This window comes from Branchiostoma belcheri, unplaced genomic scaffold (genome assembly GCF_001625305.1).
Source record: "Branchiostoma belcheri isolate BF01 breed outbred unplaced genomic scaffold, Haploidv18h27 scaffold7, whole genome shotgun sequence".
NCBI classification, from domain to species: domain Eukaryota; kingdom Metazoa; phylum Chordata; class Leptocardii; order Amphioxiformes; family Branchiostomatidae; genus Branchiostoma; species Branchiostoma belcheri.
Genome location: NW_017804353.1, coordinates 2,121,533 through 2,142,542, shown reverse-complemented (window position 1 = coordinate 2,142,542; position 21,010 = coordinate 2,121,533). Strand labels below are relative to the sequence as shown.

The 21,010-nt window shown below is 41.1% G+C and overlaps 3 protein-coding genes across 3 annotated transcripts in view; all 3 read left to right on the top strand.

The window, feature by feature from the left end:
• Positions 1-1,182: 1,182 nt before the first annotated feature.
• LOC109484322 lies at positions 1,183-15,686 on the top strand. The gene is made up of 19 exons (XM_019787577.1): positions 1,183-1,272; positions 2,915-3,099; positions 3,618-3,677; positions 4,050-4,136; positions 4,590-4,781; positions 5,269-5,363; positions 5,609-5,725; positions 8,372-8,528; positions 8,739-8,798; positions 9,199-9,285; positions 9,598-9,798; positions 10,133-10,212; positions 10,442-10,558; positions 11,761-11,771; positions 12,884-13,074; positions 13,777-13,863; positions 14,276-14,440; positions 14,830-14,894; positions 15,297-15,686. The coding sequence occupies exons 2-19, from the start codon at positions 2,923-2,925 to the stop codon at positions 15,448-15,450; spliced, it is 2,103 nt and encodes a 700-aa protein (XP_019643136.1). The 5' UTR covers positions 1,183-1,272; positions 2,915-2,922; the 3' UTR covers positions 15,451-15,686.
• LOC109484588 lies at positions 5,853-11,170 on the top strand. The gene is made up of 7 exons (XM_019787913.1): positions 5,853-6,824; positions 8,336-8,528; positions 8,739-8,798; positions 9,199-9,285; positions 9,598-9,798; positions 10,133-10,212; positions 10,442-11,170. Exons 2-7 carry the CDS (start codon positions 8,352-8,354, stop codon positions 10,560-10,562), a joined length of 726 nt encoding a protein of 241 aa, XP_019643472.1. The 5' UTR covers positions 5,853-6,824; positions 8,336-8,351; the 3' UTR covers positions 10,563-11,170.
• A 1,212-nt stretch (positions 15,687-16,898) lies between the features above and the next one.
• The window catches only part of LOC109484514 (nose resistant to fluoxetine protein 6-like), a 7,602-nt gene continuing 3,490 nt past the window's right edge, over positions 16,899-21,010 (top strand). Inside the window, exons 1-8 of the mRNA XM_019787820.1 lie at positions 16,899-17,405; positions 17,892-18,055; positions 18,302-18,371; positions 18,930-19,029; positions 19,300-19,469; positions 19,660-19,827; positions 20,121-20,214; positions 20,682-20,783. Of these exons, the coding sequence (XP_019643379.1) occupies positions 17,075-17,405; positions 17,892-18,055; positions 18,302-18,371; positions 18,930-19,029; positions 19,300-19,469; positions 19,660-19,827; positions 20,121-20,214; positions 20,682-20,783 (1,199 nt within the window). The 5' untranslated portion in view covers positions 16,899-17,074. The remainder of the gene's footprint in view (positions 17,406-17,891; positions 18,056-18,301; positions 18,372-18,929; positions 19,030-19,299; positions 19,470-19,659; positions 19,828-20,120; positions 20,215-20,681; positions 20,784-21,010) is intronic.

The window sequence follows — 21,010 nt, the reverse complement described above, 5'->3', positions numbered from 1 at the left end:
AGAAACTGTAGTCTTTAATATTTCCTACTATCATGGTGTCTTAATGTCATATTATATGTATTTGTAAATATATTTAAGATAGATATTTAGTAGATATTTAAGATAACTTAAGAGTCTAAATTACTGGCATTTTTTCATGCTTGAACTGACTTGTGTTGTAAAGCTAAATACATTTTACTAACTAGTCTATATAGATAGTTTGTGGTAATAAAAATTTTGATACCATGTATGATTAATGAGTTTTATTGAATTATGATTGGCTGTTTTCTTCAAGCTGACACATACAAATATTACAAAATAGAAGTACTAGTAATCTTCAAAAAAAGTAAAATTTTTCTTTCCTTGGTTTTGCTAATATGTATGTTATCTAAACACAGTGCCAAGCCTCTATGCATATACTCCAACCCAAAAATGTCTTATCGGCCAAAATACTTTCACGAAGTATTCTGCACACAGCAGTAAAAGCTGGATTACAGAAAAGTGCTCTGTGTACAACTAAAACACAATTTGTACAAAGTCTGACTTGTTTGCAGTTCTATAAAACGAACACTTGGGTCAACAAGGTCAAGGCCAATTCGCTATATCCATATTGTGATTATATCTAAATCTGTCTTGAACTATACGCTACTCGGTTGTTTTCTAATTATATTAAACGTGAACAACGTTCATTCAGCGATCAATGTGTCAGCTTCGTGGCGATATATTGCCCCTTGACCTTATGCTAGTGTTGTGCTGAAATTTGGACTTTGATAGTCTCTACCAGACCACTTGTAACTACGCTGGATGTGGGGAGAATAATTTGCCATCCTGAGAGTAGTTTGCATTTTTCCGCGCAGTCAAGGAGAAATATTACCCTTACAGCAGCTTACTCCCCTGGCTAATTATTTACATACTTCTGCTGAATTCTATTCAATTTATTAATGACTAGCCTTTACCAGCCCATCTAACCGGGGCACAATGCTATAAAGGGAAGAATAATTGGCCAAGAGAGTCAGTTGTTAATTTCCCCTCTGAAATTATCAATTATTTCACATACATGTATTTGGCTGTTTTACTATTTTTAACCCGCGGTGTTAGTCTGGTGGAGGCTGTCCATGACCCTTCAGGAAGGCCTGGTAGAGGCTATTAGTAACACGTGATTGGTCCGTGCAAGCACTTCACCTTCTTGAACTTAACGCACATGCGCACAGTGCTGTCGTCAAGCGTCAGTAACCAGTAAACCAGTTAGAAGCGGCTCCGATTGCGTTGTTTAACAAGAAACAGAGTTACAAGGTAAGAAATTTACCTGATACATGATCAAATTTTTGTTTATGGTGTTTTCCACTTTATTATTATTGTTCGTTCACTGTGTTCACCGTTTAAGGGCCTATCGGTTCATGCTATTTGATGAGGAATTCACTATGGTCTATCCCAATCCGATGCGCTATGACTCCATGTGCACTAATCTAAAAGTACTGACATGGAAAACTCAGACGTTTTCTACATTAAGCAGAAAAAAAGGCAAGAAAGACTCAAATATTCTTATCCATTCACACGAGAAAAACGTGGTTGCCATGGCAGCATAAAAATTACTTTCAATTAGTCTCACTAGTATTGCTACCCGTCTTCCCAATTATTTGTGGATTTGTTTTTTCCAACATGTGGAAGTTTTCAAATCCTAGACAAATCAAACAGTAAAAAAACAACCTGTTTTGACTGAATCAGACTTAATTCTTATCATTATGTACTTTAGCCCTTTAAACCCCTCGACGCTATCAGATAAAACGGTCAAATACGCGCCGTCTTATCGTGTTTGTTCATACTTCTCCAACCTAAACTACTGTATAAACTGTAGATTAGGGTCTGGAAAGGTAGACTTGATAAATTGGACATGCCAACAAGCTTTCTGTAAAACTTAGGAACGGCGCGAAGCTCGCGCGCAGAAACACTCCTTCAATTAGCCCTACAATTATATTTGTAATCAATATTTCCACCACCACCACTCAGCACACACAGATTATTGATTTAAAATCAGCTGCAACATTTTTCAGCTAAATAGTAGGAAACTGGGGTGGATCAAATGCGCTCTATATGTTCAACCAGAAACATGATGAAGATAAAAGAATAGTTGTTCAATGGCATGGGAACCTCCGCAGCTTTGGCGGAAACTCTAATGCAGAGTTGAATAGCGCTAGCTGTTATCTTTCACGTTCAGTAAACAGTTTTTGAATCAGCCGACCCAAAGTCTGAAAGTTGACAAAGTATGAGTTGTCTGAAGATTGATTGAGCCCAAATACAGTCCAGAATCCAGAGTTACGAGCACGATGTTTGCTCTGGACTTTAAAAATTGCCTCACGCGGACTTCAAACGTCCTCTTTTATTTAAAATACCTTTGGCTTCTAACGGTCGTTTGCACAACTGAAATGCGCAGGCCGTCATGAAACAAACCATGGTTTTTTTCTCAGAATCAGTCGGTGTATTGTTCTAAGAAACCTACTCGTGATACATGTATACCTATTTTTTAAAATCCCAGACATCATTGAAGCAAGGAGTTGGCAAAGGTGTAAAAGAAATCCCGAAGATAGCAAGTTGAGATAAAAACAGCTTACTGTATGCATCTAACACTTTTGTTGTTGGTCAGCTCAAAAGAAAACGCACAAAATTCACTATAATGAACCTGTCCTTGTTTTATTTTCATGTTGGCAAAAAAGGGCTACACTCAATTTCTGTGGTGGTGAAAAAAGGTGTACGATGTGTATTCACTTGCAAACTTGCTGTTGTCTTATCTCACCAGCCGTCGATGTGAACACTTTTGTTGGTGGCCTACCGCAAGAATGATTTTATGATTTTATGTTTGACATCGAAAAAGCCTTGAACCCTTATCAAAATAACAGACTTCTATATACCTGTTTTTCGTGTTTGGCGTTTCAAGCAGATCACAAAATGGCCGGTTTCCCGTACGGCGCTGCCCGCGGCCTGGGTGGCGTGCAGATCTTCCTGGGACTCGCTGCCATGGGGCTGGGGGGCGGCGATCTGGCCATGGGCATTTCTTCCACCTGGCTCTTCGGTCACCGTTTCCGTCTCTACATGCTAGCTACCGGCACTTGGACAGGTTTATTTGTAAGGAAATGTTTTTCGTATATTTATTTAACTCGCCTCTCAGTAGCTGCGCTGCATGTTTTTCTCAAAGTAAAGTGTTCTTCAAAGCTAGTGTCTAAATGTACAAATGTCACGGTTATGCATCATTGACAGCCTATGTATTAAGATTAATGAGATATTTTGCACAAACATAGGTCAAGTGTCTACGCAAATGATATTTGGCGTTTTAATTGTAAAGGGAATGGGATACTCTGTCATCAATAGGAGGTTGATATGTTGAGAAGTTTAACGAACGTTATGCCACGCCTTTGCTGTAATTTGGCTAGTCTTATTCCTGAAATTCAGTATAAATCACCATACTATTGTAAAGTCAGGTACTGTATACAAACTTAACATTATCTGACTTTTCTACCATTGCTTAATCCAACGTTTCATGCAGTGAATGAGTTATGAAATTAACACGAATTCGTTTTGTGTAATATACATGTATGTACATGTCCTGAATCTGTAACGTTATCATGCCTCATGTTCACATGTAGTTCCTGATAGCAGGCAGTCTGGCGGCTTCCATCAGTGAGGGGAGAACTGTTGGTTGTAAGGTAAGCGTGACGACCGCCATCATCCTCGCTACGGAAAATTGTTTGTTACATTGGAGGAAAATGTATAACTAAATGTACCAGTCGAGAATTTCAAATCCCCCCCGGTTGAGAAATCATAATGAAATAGAGTGTCCATTAGTGGAGTTTCGATACCATACAACAAACAATGAGCATGCCAGACATTGGTGATTTTTTTATCGCTGATGCAAATGTAAAACGGTATATACCGTAAACAAGGTTATATAATAACTAAATTCCAATATATACGGATTTTTTGCATAGTACTGCTTCTCCTACAATCGAAAATTTGTTGTTTTAGACTATTACCCTGTGTTCTGTGTTGTTAAATGTTGACACGCTCCTTCACTTCAGATTGGCGCTACCCAAACCATGGCCCTGCTCAACACTTTCATCTTCGCACCTGGACTGGCTTCTGTTTCAGCGATAAGCGCTATGCAGGTAACATTTTGAAATATCAATCATATAATAAATAGGTATAAATATGTATGACCAATACAACATTACACAGTGGACTACTAATACAACATTGACGACATGAGAATTCGTAGCCAGCTGGCTTGTCTCCAACAGTCGGGTAAAGTTATGGTGTCTCCTTTTTGTAAGAACGTCCCCGTGGTGACTTTTTTATTACCTTCGACAGAAAGTTATGGTATGGTAAGTTTTTGGTAGCGCGCGCGCACGCGCGCGTGTGTGTGTGTACTCGTATGTGCGTGTATGTGTGTTTGTTTGTATATATGTATGTATGTGTGTGTGTGTGTTTGTTTGTATATATGTATGTATGTATGTATGTGTGTGTGTGTGTGTGTGTGTGTGTGTGTGTGTGTGTGTGTGTGTGTGTGATGACATAATTAGATAACATATATTTCTATTTTGAAATGATATCATTTGCAGAACTACTGGGACTGGTTCTATGGCATTTACGACCCTTACTACCATTACTACTATTATCCCTATGCGAGCCATATGATGTTCTACCTGGAGTGCACCCTTGCCGCTATCGGGGGCTTGCAGTTCATCCTCTCCGTAGCAACGGCTTCTGTGTGCTGCTGTGGCGGTTCGTACGACCAGCCTGCTGCCAATCAGGTATTGATCACTTCTTTCAATGAGGACTGGGGGTACTGCACCTTACGTTATGTTCGTCCTGCATTGTAATTATTATCATATTAAACGTACGTGGCTTTTAATATTGTATCTAAATACTCATACTAAATAATCAGTAGCAAATGGTCAAAACACTCATTTGCTCTTTTTCGTAAAAAGAAGAACCCGTCGCATCAATGAAGCAAATATTCCTCTAGCATAACGTTTACAACTCGAACCGTTATTAAGACATTACATGTGGCTCATTATTAACAAAGTAGAGGTACTAATACGTCGGTAAAGGTTAGACATCCAGGTAAGAAGATACGCCAAAAACAGTTACTCAGGCAACTGGATATGATTTTGGAAACGGTCAGGCGTTTCAGGTATCTTCCACTACCTTTCGTCAGTGACACTAGTGTCCATATCCAGTTGCTTGAGTTACTTTTTTTGACGTGGAGGTACTAATCCTGTCCTTTTTTTGCCACAGGTGGTCCCCATGCCAATGGTGGCGTTCCCCACCCCCATACAGCAGCCCGCTGTACCTGCTCCCATGTCCAGGCCGTCCCATGGCTTTGCCCAAATGTAAGAAAGCCATAAAACTACTATTTCTAAGATACGGCAACATTTCTATAAGATACCCATGTACACCCAGCTTCTGTTTATTTGTAATGCTAGCTAGTTTTATTTTGTATGTATCTTTTCATCATGTCTTGTTTTGACCTGTACTTAGCCCAGTGTGGCAAAAATGTGCAATAAAGGTCGTCATTACTTCATTCATTTTATTTTCGCCGAAGCCTAATTGTTTGTTTCTTTTGCTGATATTTCAGGCCCCGCACCTCCGTGCCGGCGGGCGGGACCTCAGGGAACGACGGGCAGATGGTGACCCTCCCCGCCGCCGAACTCGGCATGCTGTACGCTAAGGCCAACAACAGTGCCGTGGAGGAGTAGGGTTCATGGACGTCCATTGTTAAGCGGAGTCTCATTGCGATTTCAGTTCAGTTTTTGTTTCCAAAATCGCTTTTGGATAGCGCCTTGGGTACTAACCCTGTTTTGCATTTGGTAAACCAGATTTTCAGATTCAGTTTTATCCGAACTGTTGGACAGCGTTTTGGCCACTAAAATCTTATTCAATGTGTTCTTACCTACAAGTTTATGTGTGCTATCTGAGTTTAGAACGTTCTATGGGTACTAACCCCCATATTTCGGCATTCTCGTTCAGTGTGTTTTCAGAGAGTTTGATGGATGCTAACTGTTTTTCTAAACAGAAGAGTAAACTGTTAATTTTTTTGCCGTAGCTACATTAACTGAAGTCATTGTCTTACTGTTTGTAACACCATATCCGTATTGTGATTATATCTAAATCTGCCTTGTACTATACGCTGCTCCTTTGTTTTCTTGCCATAAACTCGAACAGTGATCATTCAGCTATCAAAGTGTCAGCTTTGTGACGATATACTGCCCCTTGACCTTAGGGTAGTGTTGTGCTGAAATTTGGACTTGGACATAGTCTCTACCAGACTACATGTATACGCTGTATATGGGGAGAACAGTTTGTCAACCTAAGGGCAGTTCGCATTTGCTCGATCAGTGTAGGAGAAATATTACCCTAACAGCATCTTACTCCCCTGACTCATTATTAACACTATTTTGCCAAATTCTAGTTTATTCATGACTAACCGTCACTAGCCCATCTAACGGGGGTACTAATCGTAGAATTCAGTAAAAAAGGAAGAATGATTGTCCAGGAGAGTCAGTCCGCGGGAAGGTTAATTTCCGCCTCTGAAATGACCAATTATTTCCCCCAATTTGTCTAAATTTTCCTGTTTTGCGACCCACGGTGTTAGTCTGGTGGGGACTGTCCATGACCCTTGAGGAAGGCCTGGTAGAGGCTATTAGCGGCACGTGATTGGTCCGTGCAAATATCACTGCACCTTCTTGAACTTAACGCACATGCGCACAGCAGTCGTCGTCAAGCGTCAGTGCAAGACTCCGCTGTGAGGACTGGTAACTTTGGGTTGTTTAACAAGAAACAGAGTTAATAAGGTGAGAATTTATCTGATTCTCTAAAAAAAGTATTCGTTTATGATGTTATCTACTTCGTTCTTATTGGTTCTTCGCTGTTAATTGCCTACCTCATGTTTACGCAATTTGGTGGGAAACTCACAAACAAAACACACTCCGACGCGTTGTGACTTTAAATCAGAAGATCTAGAAAAAGGGAAGTTGTCAGATTTTCTACATTTAGCAGAAAAAAAGGTTACGAAGACTTTCATCCATTCACACGGGAAAAACGTGGCAATGGAACCGGAAAAACTACTTACAATTAGTTTCTGCATTAATGCCTACCCGGCATCCCGGTTATTATTTTGTTTTCTCTTTCCCAAAATGTGGAAGTTTTTAAATTCCAGGCTAAAGCAGTAAAAAACAACCTGTTTTGACTGAATCAGACTTAATTCGTATCATTATGCACTTCAGCCTTTTGACCTCTCGAAGCTACTCAGATATTGGGGTCAAATATGCGCCGCCTTATCATGCTTCTTCATACTTCTCCAACCTAAACGACTGTATAAACTAGTCTTGGGTCTGGAAAGGTAGACTTGATAAATTAGACATGCCACAAAGCTTTCTGTAAAATGGCGTGAAGCTCACGTGTAACAACGCTCCATCGAATATATACCAGTATACTATCATGTGGTCGTTCAATTATCTTTGTATTCAATATGTCCACACACATTTACAATCAGCTGCAACATTTTCAGCTCAATAGTACGAAACTAGGATGGATCAAATTCACTCTATTGGTACTGTTTTACCGCGATAAAATCCCTTTAACCAGTCACATTGAGACAAAAGAATAGTTGTTCAATGGCATGGGAACCTACGCAGCTTTGGCGGAAACTCTAATGCAGAGTTGAATAGCCGTTATCTTTCAGTAAACAGTTTTTGAATCAGCCGACCCAAAGTCTAAAAGTTGACAAAAGTATGAGTCGTCTAAAGATTGAGCCCCAATAGTACAGTCCAAAATCCAGCGGTACGAGCACGATGTTTACTCGCTTCTTGAAAGAGGACGTTTGAAGTCCGCGTGAGACAATTTTTTTATCTAAAATACCGTTGACTTCAACGGTCGTTCGCACAACTGAAACACGTGTGCCTTTATGAAAACAATTCCCCATGGTGGTTTCTTCGAATCAGTCTGTGTATTGTTCTAAGAAACCTATGCCTAAAGTTTTTAGTTCCAGAGAACTTTTAACCAAGCAGTTGGCAAAGGTGTAAAAGAAATCACGAAGATATCAAGTAGTTGAGAAGTGATAATAGGTGATAAAACAGCTTACCATTTAACACTATTATTTTTTGTGACGAATGGATAAATTTTATCTTCCAACACATAAGAAAATTTGAACCTACCCAAATGCACTTTTGTTGGTCACTTTCTGCAAGAATGGTAATTAATTGGACATCAGAAGGGCGTTAAGCCTTGAACATGAAATCATTGTCTCTAAAGAAAATCAAACAGACTGCTATATATACATGGTTTTCGTGTTTTCCGTTTTTAGCAGATCATAGGCGAACATGGCCAGGTTCCCGTACAGCTCTGCCCGCGGTCTGGGCGGCATGCAGATCTTCCTGGGACTCGCAGCTATGGGGCTGGGCGCCGGCGATCTGGACATAGGCCTTTCAACCATGAGGTACCACGGTCCCGGTTTCCGTCTCTACATGCTGGGTGCCGGCATCTGGACAGGCTTATTTGTAAGAGACTTTTTATTTGAGATATTCATTCAACTCAAGGTTTGTACTATACACTGAACCATGCACTGAACCAAGTATTTCAAAATAATTAAGTTTTCTTCAGTGTGATGAAACGAATCCAGTTGAAATACATCGTGGTGTTTTTAAAGAGGTTACAATAACATGTCTACACGTACCAAAATGATTAACGTTCTCTTATCTTCTGCTTAGTTCCTGATAGCAGGCAGCCTGGCAGCTTCCATCAGTGAGGGGAGAACTGCTGGTTGTAAGGTGAGCGTAACCATCGCCTACAATAGTTTGACGTTAGCGATGAAGAAGCTAAGAGAGCTAATCATATGCCAGAAACTTTTCACACACGGTCAAGAAATCACTATACAGATGCAGTGGCCATCAGTGGAGTTTCAAAAAGATTAAAATGGGCATGCCAGACATCGGTGATTTTTTTTCAATCTTCTTGCAAATGTTAAATAGTGATATTAAAAACTATTATAAATAAATAAATTGTACTTAACAAGGTTGCATCATATGATAGATGGAATCCAATACATACGGTTTTGTGTATCGCACTGATTATCCTACACTGTAACAATGAAATGTGTCTATCTTGTTGTGCTAGAATTGTACCTTGCGGCTGTAACATAGAAAAGTATTAAACGCTCCTTCACTTCAGATCGGCGCCGCCCAAACCATGGCCCTCCTCAACACCTTCATCTTCGCACCTGGACTGACTGGCGTCGCAACAGTCAACTTTATCATGGTAACATTTGGAGAACAGTCATGTTATGTAGTTCGTAAATTCGTAGCCAGTTGGGATATCCCTAATATCCCCAACTATATAGTATTAAAGATTATCCTCTCCGGAAGTACATCAGCAAAGGGGGACAAGTCAGTCGGCAAAAAGTTATGTTGTCTTCTTTTGTTAACATATGCAATGATTCTTTGTCATCCCTGTTTCACAAAATTATATATATACGACGTTCATTAGAAATAGAAAACTGAAATGGATACGAACAATTTAGCCATAATCTGTGTCATCTTCAGTTAATTATATAATTACTGTCATTTGCAGGGATCCACTGAATGGAATTACTCCATGTCCCACGTGTACGAGAACACGATCATATACGTCGACGTGAGTTCCCTGTTCCGTCTGATGACTTACCTGGATGTCTCCCTTGCCGTTGTTGGAGGCTTGGAGTTCATCTTCTCCATTGCAACGGCTTCTGTGTGCTGCTGTGGCGGTTCGTACGACCAGCCAGCTGCCAATCAGGTGCGATTTTTTTCACTGACGACTTGGGGTACTGCAATTAGCTTGTATCTCAAATATCGTATCCAGATAGTCTTAGTCAGGAGAAAGTACAGGCCTTTGTATTTAAAAAATGCACGAATCTGACAACTGTAAGTACTGCATTCATGAATGAGTTTGTATCCAAGTATTGTATCCAGATATACAATTGCACGAATCTAAACACATCTTACCATGGAATATTGTCTCTTTGTTTGTTAGTGCTGTCCTCTACGTGGACTCTACCTCTTGTATGACACGCAACTAGTACGACTAGAACCGCACTTCAAATATAAGAAACCTTTCATTTCTGTCACAGATTGTCCCTATGCCCATGATGACTTTCCAACCTACCATGCAGCAGCCTGCACCCAGGCCATCTTACGGCTTTGCTGAAAGGTAAGCCAGAAATTTACCATTTACAGATAAGCAATGAAATATTTTCGTATAAGATTTGCCTATATCTATATTTAAGGTGCTGTTTTTTTACATATCCATGTGCGATTCCAAAAATGCACTGCACAACACCCTTGGAATGTAAGCTGCTTCTGTCTATGTTTATGTCAGTAGGGTTTGTACAAAAGTTTTTCGTCGAAGCCTAATAATGGTTGTTTTGGTGATATTTCAGGCCCAGCGCCTCCGTGCCACCGGGCGTTGCCACAGGAGGCGACGGGCAGATGGTGACCCTCCCCGCCGCCGAACTCGGCATGCTGTACGCTAAAGCCAACAACAGCGCCGCGGAGGAGTAGGCCTTACAGACGGCCTGTTGTTCAGTGGAGTCTTATTGCGTTTTCAGATAGACTTCTTTCTTTTTTTTAGAATAGTAGAGTTGTTCAAGCCTGGTAGTACATGTAGCTCTGCTCTAGTTTGGTCCGCTCTTCAGTTGATTGACTTCTCTGGACGTAGTGGGTGGTCCAAAGCTTTGTAGTTGTAGACAACGTTAACTAGGTACAAGCTAATTGCTTTTGAAAAGCGTTTTGGGTACTACCTATTGGTTTGGTGAATTTGATTATGTTTTCAGATACAATTTTATCCGAAGCTAGCGACTTCTGCAACACGTTTTGGGCACAAATTCATTCGGAAGCTGTTCGCTATGCGTTTTTATTCAAGTTTACGCATGCTAACTGATTTTAGAATAGAATCTAGGTACTAGTACAAGTTTTTGGCGGATACATTGCCCAAGCCGATTAATTTAGCCACCTATGTCTCTCCTGATGCCGTAACCGAAATTTAAAAAAAATGCAGTAACTGTTGCAGTTGGTCGAGTTCCAATATTTTAGCCTTTCAAGCACCAACGTCTTTGGACTCTCTATCAGCATACACTGTTTTAAATGCGTCTGTTTTGTGTGATGACATTTACCAATAAAGATAAAGATCATACGTTTTATTGCTACAAAGCCCTGTGTTATTTTACAGCACTCTTTGGATTTAGTCCACAAAGAACGCAAAGCAAGTCACAGAAGACGAAACATATCAAACATCTAGATAAACTTTATTGCACAGTCCGTGTATATCACATATTAAGGAAATATTATATTCTTAGTAATTATTAAGACAAATAGCATTTTCCTCTGGCAATACCTTGCTAATGGGTATTGTATGGTCCAAGCTTATGTTGCACAGAGATGTCATAACACCGGGCAATTCGCTTTTTACATCATGTTTACTTTTGTAACACGTGATTGCCTGGAGCAAAAGCTCCACCTATTCAACTGACGGACATGCGCACAAGCGTCTTCAAGCTTGATCAATATGAACACTCCAAGGTTACCATTGGTAAACACGCTCTAAGGACAACTTCAGGACAACTTCAGGACAACAGGAAACTAGAGTTGCAGCAAAGGTAAGGGGCAACCACGATACATTTTAACAAATGTTAGGCTTATTTTTATATGCAGGCCGAATTGCTTCTATCAGCTTTTGTTTAATAGTGCTTCTCCGCTACAGCATACGTGTATGTAAGTGATCAGGGTCCTTATCGCATAAAAAAAATTGCAACGGAATAGATTTCGAAGTCAGTGAACATCAAGAGCGTTCTGATATGCAATTCAACCCTGAAAAAGAAAGCCTGATTCCGTATTGACTGTACCGAATTGAAATGCTATTCTAATATTTAACATTCTGGACTTGTAACCAGCCGACAAACCTGAACAACGTTGTTAGTTTTACCAATTATGTATATAACTACCATTATTCATCTTGCAGACCCAACAAACCATTTTTTTCACTGTTTTTTCGAACGCATGAGCGTTGCTACTTTTTACACATGCTTATCTTGTGACTGGCAAAGAACTGCTAATCTTGTGACTGTTATAAAGAGACTTGATCGATATCATGCAGCTTCATGTCTTAAAAAAAACATCGCTGCTGTAAGGGTCAAATTCAATCACCCGCTTAAGGTTGTAGGATTTGTTGATACAGCTTCACCAGGGCTACCTTACAACTGCGACCTTGGGTTGTGAAAAAGCAGGGTTGATAAACAACCTTTTCGCCAATTCTTTCCGCATAATTCAGACGTTGTTTGAAGGCTACCATTCATTGTTTCCGCGTTGGCGACCAGTTCTGTTTGCTTGCTATATAAAGAAACTCCCCGCTACAGAAGCAACTAAATATACATGCTCAAGTCATTAACCCATTTATTATCGCATTAAACACTCCTGTTGTTTACTTAGAACAATAGAAACGTTTATGCAGTGGCTTGTTTTACCCCAAAGGGTTTATTGCAACAGTGCCTCTGAAAACAAACGTCACGTACGAAAGAAAGAAAAACAACCGTGTGTAGTTACAGTTCTAAGTCTTATTACATTTTCTGGATATAGCAGCTTATATTTCCTAAGATGCGTGTATTTCATTTGGGGTAACATATGTGATACGTGTGGACTATCCAGAATTGTGCCTGTGCATAGTTTTGGATAAAGCACGGTTCTGGATACAACAAAACCCTGTCATATCGGGCACGCCGCTTGTATAATGTATAATTTAGCAATGGTTGGAGTGCAGTTAGACTAGTGTGCCTGCAGATGGCAAAACTGTAAACAACCTTTCTTTTCTTTGTATTCATCCTACACAGCAGGCCTATCGGATATGGCAGCGTTCCCGTACCGTGCCGTTCGCGGCCTGGGCGCCATGCAGGTTTTTCTGTCGGTCGTTGCCGTCTGTCTCGGGATCGGAGACTTGGTCGTGGGCTTGGCTTCCATTTGGCGGACTGGTCCAGGCTTCAGGGTCTTCCAAATGGGTACCGGCATCTGGACAGGCCTATCGGTAAGAAAACCAAATCTTATCCCATACAACACACTCTTGTATTAGGACTTATGGAACTGTAGTTTTGTACCAGTAGAAGCCATACTTTGTACATTTTTGTGCAATAAATGGATAATGAAATTAAGATGAAATCTCAATGAGCACCATGTACCAGGCGCTGTCAGGAAACCTTTTACAATGATATACTTCCTCAGTGTACAACGTTTTATAGAGGTGTAAACGTTACAGATGAACCACCCGTGAAGACAAGTCTGTAAAATGTATTCTTACATACATTCAGCTTATATATGATTATAAAGGCTTCTTTTCCTTTCCTTTTCTTACTCAAGAAAGGTCAATTTAATCCTGCATATTTTTCTTATTTATCCACCTATCTATCCTTCCATCCATCCATCCATCCATCCATCCATCCATCCATCCATCCATCCATCTATCCATCTATCTATCCATCTTGATGTAATTGGCAACCTGTGAACGTTGTCTTCTTTGCCTTAAGTTCCTGGTAGCGGGCAGCCTCGCAGCTTCGATAGGTGAAGGGAGAACTGCCGAACGCAAGGTGAGTGGAAAGACTTCTAGTATTCAATACAATATTCTCAAAGCGTCGAGAGAATTGTGAATACACATCATTTGCATGGACAGAGGTTGTTTGTTTTGAATTTTAATCCAGGATTAAAAATCATGAATCATGTTCCTTTACTTCAGATCGGCGCCATTCTAACCATGTCTCTGCTCAACACCATCGTCTTCGCACCTGGACTGATTGGTATTTCGATTGCTAGTTTTGTCCAGGTAATAATATTGATATTATTTAGCTTAAATCTTGTAACACATTCATTAGATGAGGAGCCATTTCCTAAAAGTTTTAATTCTATGTTCAACTGTAATCTTAATTTCTGCATTTTCTCAATCATATTTGAGAAAACAGTCACATTGATATGAAGCGCAGTAATATTAATGATTAGATATGATTATCATTCAGTCAGTCATTGGCATTCCAGTTATCATCTCGTATATATATCATCATAATACAACAGATATCGTCAACTAATGGATATCCAAATAAAGTATCAAGTATATGAATTTGTTATATAATCCAAACCAAGACGAAGTATGTATGGATGATAGCTTGGGTTCTGTAATTCATATTTAGGCAGGACTGTTCAAGTGTTTATTGACACAGATATGGTATTACGACCTACAGAGCTCGTATGACCTTGCCTCATCGAGCGGCTATGGCGGTTTTGCTGTCACGTTCGCCCAGGAGATCACCCTGACAGTTGTCGGGTGTCTGGAGCTCATTCTGTCCATAGTGACGGTCACGGTGTGCTTCAGGAGTGATCCGTACGATCAGAAAGTTGTCAATCAGGTAGGTAGCAGTCTTGAGTCTTGCTTACAGCATTGAGTCTTCTACATTATAATAATGGCTGCAAGCCTAGCAAGATAAGCCCTCCTACAGTTACCGCGGCTAGTAGAAGAGGTATTTAATTGCAGGTATCACTGTGGCCTTCAGTTTACATGTACGCCATAAAGGTATACGGTTTTGAAACAGTTGGAAACTGTCGGTTGTGCAGCCGATTACGCAAAGCAAGCAGTTGACCACACACAGATTTTCAAAGAACTTTAGGAGAAACTTGAGGTGCAAACATGCATATCGCTTTCATGTAGTGCACATACATGTACTGATTGTTTAGTTTAAATAAAACTATGTGAGCTTCAGACTTTTCTTACAATTGAATGCTTCCCCTTTGGCCACAGGTGGTGCCGATGTCCACGGAGCTCGACGTATCTGCACAACGCCCGTCATATGGGTATGTCGAAAGGTAATTAATAAGCCATAATGATGTTTTCAGAGGGGCACAACTCCGAAAATCATGGCAAGAGCCCGTATAGATCTGAACCAAATACCGTGTCTTTCGGCTGATAAAGCGAAGCCATCTTGAAAGGTGTCAGAGTGGGGTCGTGTGGCGTAGCGGCAGAGTGCTCAACTCGGAATCAAGAGGTCCCGGGTTCAAGTCCTACCATGCCATCGATCTTGTGCCCTTGGAAAAGGCACTTTACACAACTTTCCTCACTTCGCTCAGGTGGAAAGAGTATTGTACTGTCCCTGTGTGCCATCACCACGTCTTGTGATTACATGTTGGAGTATTAAAAAAAAAAGGTGTCAGGACAGAAAAAGAACCGATGAGAAATGCTGACTCATTGTTGTTCTGTTGGCATTTCAGACCTGGAACATCCCTCGACACGGACAAACCCAGCACCTCTGTGCTGCCGAGCTTGTCCAAAAGATCCAGCGGGAAACTTGTGACAAACCCCGTCCCCGAGATCGGCGTCCGGCAGGCTAGAACAGCGTCCCCCGTCTCTGAGGAGGAGGACTAGGGATGGATGTTATCCAAAACAATACGTCTGTCTACATGTGTAGAAGTTGACTTGGTTTTCATTATATTTAACACCTCCATGTGTTTAGTTTCTGTACATTAATTTGAATTTGATTTGTAAATGAAAGCAATAAAGAGAAAAAACAATACTAAGTCAGACACAGTCTTGGATAGTCCACATGTTTCCAAAACTGTTCTCGGGGACAAATCTACGTTGTTGGATACGGAGGCTATCCAGAATAATGCTACATAGACACGGTTCTAGATACAACAGCGTCTACCGTGACACAGGAGGAGGACTGATAAAGTTCTTACAGGCAGTTTTTTTCGGGGAAAAGGCTATATCATTTTAGTCTTTGAAGACTTTATTGATGGTACTTATATACTTGCATTTAGTGTTGTATTACTAGTATATGCCTTATAACGTGTGGTGTACATCAGTTGAGTTTGCTGTTGGAATTTTGATAAATAAATAAACAAATTGAAGTCTTTGATTGAGATAATGGCTTACTTGCAGTTTTTTAGGAGTGATACCATTACATGGCTCGTCAGGTACCCATTTTACACCTGGGTGGAGTGAGGAGGAAAGTCTTCAAAAGTGCCTTGCCCAAGAACAAAACGTCCAACCAGGACAGAAAACACAGAACTGGTGCCGCCTACCGAGATACAAACAATCTGCAGTTATATATAGGTGAAAGACCAGGTGTGACAGGTCATCGTCCGTGCGGTCAGTGTGTAGAAACTCTTAACGGGTACATTACGTCATAGATCATAGCACTAGTACCTTGTGACATGTTTATCAAGCAGGTTAATACTAGTCCCCTGTACTCTTATTTGTTTTCCTGTATGAAGTTAATCAAATTCGGCAGGTAATTTTTGAAACTTCAAGTAGGGGACGCTATAAGTGGCTCAAGCTAAGTAGTCAACCGTTCACATTTACCTGCATAATTCAGTTTAGCAACAGAAAGCCTTCGATCTTTTCTGTAAGTTAGCAATGAAGGCGGGAAGTTTAACATTATGGTCTCTTGTACGCTATTTGTGCCCCTGTGAGAGGTTAAATCAAATACAGGTGGTAAACTTTGAAACATTTAGTAGTAAATCGTAATCAATCTTTCAAGATATGAAACTTATCAATGTAACTTGCATGCCAATTGTATGTAAATATTAACAGATTCTTTATTGACACAACAAAAAAGTACAGAGACTTTTGTATGGTCTTCTACAACTTAACTAAAGATCTAACAAAGCTAAATACATGTGTGGATAACGTCATCTTACGTACAGAGTATATGTATGATGTAACAGTAAAGGTTAACTATTAAAAGCAAGTTCTTTAGAGCCCAACCCTCGACCGAGCAACATGTCACAACCCACGCTTTGAGGTCACCTGAGGACACGGGACGTGTATGAAAGCTCGGAGTCAAAGTTCAGCCATTTTTACAAGTCATGTTTACAAGGATCGTTTGTCGCTTGCAGGGACTAATGAAGTTAAGCATCCTCACTGTCACAATATCCTGGACAAACCCGGACCTGACAGCACCGTCTGTATCGTCTACTTTAATATCGTGATTTGTAAAAAGCCAAAACGACAACCTTCGAGCTAAAATCTTTGACATCGAGAACCGATGTTTTATATTAGGAGAGCGATCTTTACCCTGTTGTTCACAATAGGCGAAGCTCTGTCCGACAATGTTTGGTTCCAACAGCCGAACTTAGCCGGGGATTTGCGCCTTCTGAGTGAAACTCAAGAGTTGGCTCAGGCGCAGAGATCTGCGGAAGCCTTGCAGGTATGGAAGGAAGTGACTTGGAAGGCGGCGGTGGCTGCTTACGACGCCGCCAAGACGCGACCGGAAGAAGACATGGCCGTGCCGACTTATAACGTGTCGGAGGCCTGTAGGAACGCGACTTTCCGGTACCAGGAGGACCTACTACGTGGGAAGATGTACGCCTTACAGAGTGAGCACCCCCTCGCCTTGCAAGAATTTAACTATGAATTTCCAGTCTTAATTTTCTTTAAGATGTGACATTACTTTCATTGGAAATCGTTGTGTATATAACGTTATATGCGTGTGACGGTGTGTGTGTTTTTGTGTGTGTGTATGTGTCACAGTGTGTGTGTGTGTGTGTGTCACAGTGTGTGTGTGTGTGTCACAGTGTGTGTGTGTGTGTGTGTGTGTTTATGTGTCACAGTGTGTGTTGTATGTGTATGTGTCTGCGAGTGTGTATGAGTGAGTGTGTGTGTGTGTGTGTGTGAGTGTGTGTCTGTGTGTGTGTGTGCGTGTGTATGCGTGCGTATGTGTGTGTGTATGTGTGTGCGTATCTGTATGCGAGTGTGTATGGGTGTACACAATTGTTTCCTCGTTGTGAGACACTCAATTCTGATTCAACGTTTGCCGGGCCGGCACTGAAGGGCAAGGTACAATCGCTCTCAATGTTTTTCAGTGTTCGATGCAACCGGGAAGTTGCCGAGTGGTTTCTTTGAGGGGAACCTGAACTGGTGGGGCCTGTACAGCCAGTGTACAAACATCACAGCCAAGGGTTACGGAGAAAACATCAACTTTGATGCCAAATACTGGACTGCCACCATCGGACCACTCCCCCCAGGAATTCCAGTCTGCTGCATTTAATACCAACTCATTACAATAGAATTTGAAAAGAAAAGTCAACGTTTCATCAACATTCTTACTGCTGTCAATTGAAATGTAATTTAAGGGACCAGGATAAAGTGGTTACATTGGCCAGGTATTCCTTATGTAAGAATGAACCGTTGTACAGGTTTGACTGTAGTTCCAAAGACTCCAGTCTTGTGATTTGTACATTGATTGCACTTACAGACACCGCCATCACACGACTACCTGCGGGTTGGAGTTTGTGTCCCTGACACCTGCAGCAGGAATGATGTGATCCAATGGTTAGATGGCAGTAAGTTATGATTGTTGTACGTTCTTCCAAGACAAGGCTTAGACCACCACTGTGATAAGTGTCAGAATTCTGCATGAGATGGAACTATAATCTAATTATGCTAAAAAAGTAGCCCAATGATATTTTTAAAATAATCAATCATGACATGATGATAATTAACACATGGCTAGTTTCATATATGACGTCTTAATTTGGCCCCAAAGATCATGACCGAAAAATACAAGTTCACTTGTTTGGGAGGAGGTGCTAATGTCATCTGCAGTGCCATGTCATTGCCTTTGTCTAGAAGAAACTGTAGTGTAGATAGCTGCGGGGAAATCATGTACAATTAGGCACAGTTGGAGCAATGTAATATTTGGATGGGTCTAGTTCCAACATGAAACAGCCTTGCAAAGGGGAGGGATGAAACGTTAAACAACCTGCGTTGTATACTAGGTACTAGCTACTGGGATAAAGCTGTATTTTCCTCATAGTACTCAAGGATCTGTAGTCTATTGTAGTGCTACTTCAGCTTAGAATTCACCAGATAGGTAACGAACAGAATTGTTTACCCGCTAGGTGTCTTGATGAGACTGTTGTTACGAGAGGGACTCACCGTGATGGACGCAAAAAGTCTGCAAGTTCAGACAACTCTACCTCGGACTACACTAGCTGCCATGTGAGTAGAGAATGGTAGGGGTTTAGTGTCGAATCAATGTACGTGTATTGTGTACATGTGTGTGTTAGATATGTTTCCCAATCACAAACGAAGTGCCTGTCTGTGTGCTGTGTGTGCACATGTGCATTTTTGTGTGTGTTGAATGTGTGTGAGCATCGTGTATCACTGTACGTGTGCATGTATGTACGTGTGAGAATTAGTTCATATAGACATATGTACAAACAGAGTCGCAGGTTCTTTAACTTCCAATTTCTCAACCTGCATGTCCAGATGCATTATAAGCATCATCGTTGCACTAATGACTGCTGGAACGCTCTACGACATCTATCGACCAATATGGGAGGTCCATCAGCCGACCAGGAGCGAGAATGCTAATAAAGCAGTCACCGAGACAACTCCACTCGTCAACGATACCTCAGTGACGAGAAAAACCGAGGAAAGTGAGTACAAAACTTAGTCGCAAACATTGTTTTACCAAAGTTTACAATGATGCATTGCATTATATCATCTGAAAACTCACAGCAAAAGTGTCCTCAATTCTAATAGAGTAGAGGGGTAGCACTGATCTGACTAAAGATGCAATGGCAGAATTATGTTGTTAATATGTTGTTATTTGATTGTTATTGACAGGGCCGGTGAGTAAGTTTCTCCTGGCCTTCTCCGTGCGAACCAACACCCGGAAGCTGCTGTCTACGCGGGAGTCTCCCGACAGCCTGGGGTGTCTGCACGGGATCCGCTTCCTCAGCATGACCTGGGTCATCCTGGGACACACCTTCGGGTTCGTTCTACCCCATCTAGGTGAGATCTCAAGAAAAAAGTCACAATGTACACAAGTAGTCACGATATTAAAGATACTGGATTCTGAATTGAAGGGTGAATAAGGCGTTTTGGGGGTTAATGTTAACTTGAATCAAATTCAAAAACAGTGAATAAACAAAAGATATTAAGAGTATTCTGTGTGCCATTCTGTCTGAATTGCAATTATTTTAGCAGCTAAACATGGAGCAGCAATAATGATTCAGAGCATTAAGGATGATTTACGTGTGGTTTCACTCATCCAACTCTAGGTTAATCTATCTTTCTTTCTGCAGACAACCTATCGTACAGGCTGACTGTCTCACGACGCTTTAGCTCCGAGCCGATTCTCAACGGGTTCTCCTCTGTGGATTCTTTCTTTTTCCTTAGGTGAGATCTGAGCTACGTTTGCCCTACCTCCTACCAGGTTCAGACCTTAAATAGGTGTTTTTCTACGAGAGAGGGGTGTATGTTTTACATTGGGTCTTTAAGGAACTTAGTTGATCTTTGAACTGTGTAGATTGCATACTTTCAGCAACTAGTGCCTTGCGGTTTAGTAAAATCTAGGGTTTAAAATCTACTGCCGATCACTGGACATTGCTGCTGTTGGAAAGGATTGTTCCCTGTTCATTTTAGTGATGAGCTAGTTAGACAAATCACGTTACTCCGTTTTTGGCATGCGCCTTGTTTTGTCCTTGGTGCTTCAATGCAAAGCAAGGTTGATTGAGTGGCCCTCATTTGCTCCTGTTGTCTTCTCGGGACTTTCTCCTGTCTTGTACTTCATGAAATATCTTTCCTTCGTGAAATATCTATGATAAGTAGATAAATAGCTGACTTATGTTTTCCATGTTGTACAGTGGGGTCCTGATGGCATACCTGATGCTGCTCCAGCTGGATAAGTACAGAAGGGAGGGTCGCAGGTTCCCCTACTGGCAGCTGTATGTGCACCGATACTGGAGGTGAGAAGTAAAGAAAAAAATAGACAATCATAAGAATTATTTGCTCTCTACAGTGCGTGCAAGTCAACCCAAATGTATGCCAGTTTGCTGTTCTGGTTCTACATTTGAATTCTGTTATCTGGTGTTCATAAAGGCTTACCTGGCGAGTGCCATGACGGACAGAGTGGACTGGAGGTAGAGAGTCTGGGACCGGGACCCCGCCCCCCGGACTTGATGATTGTTTCCAT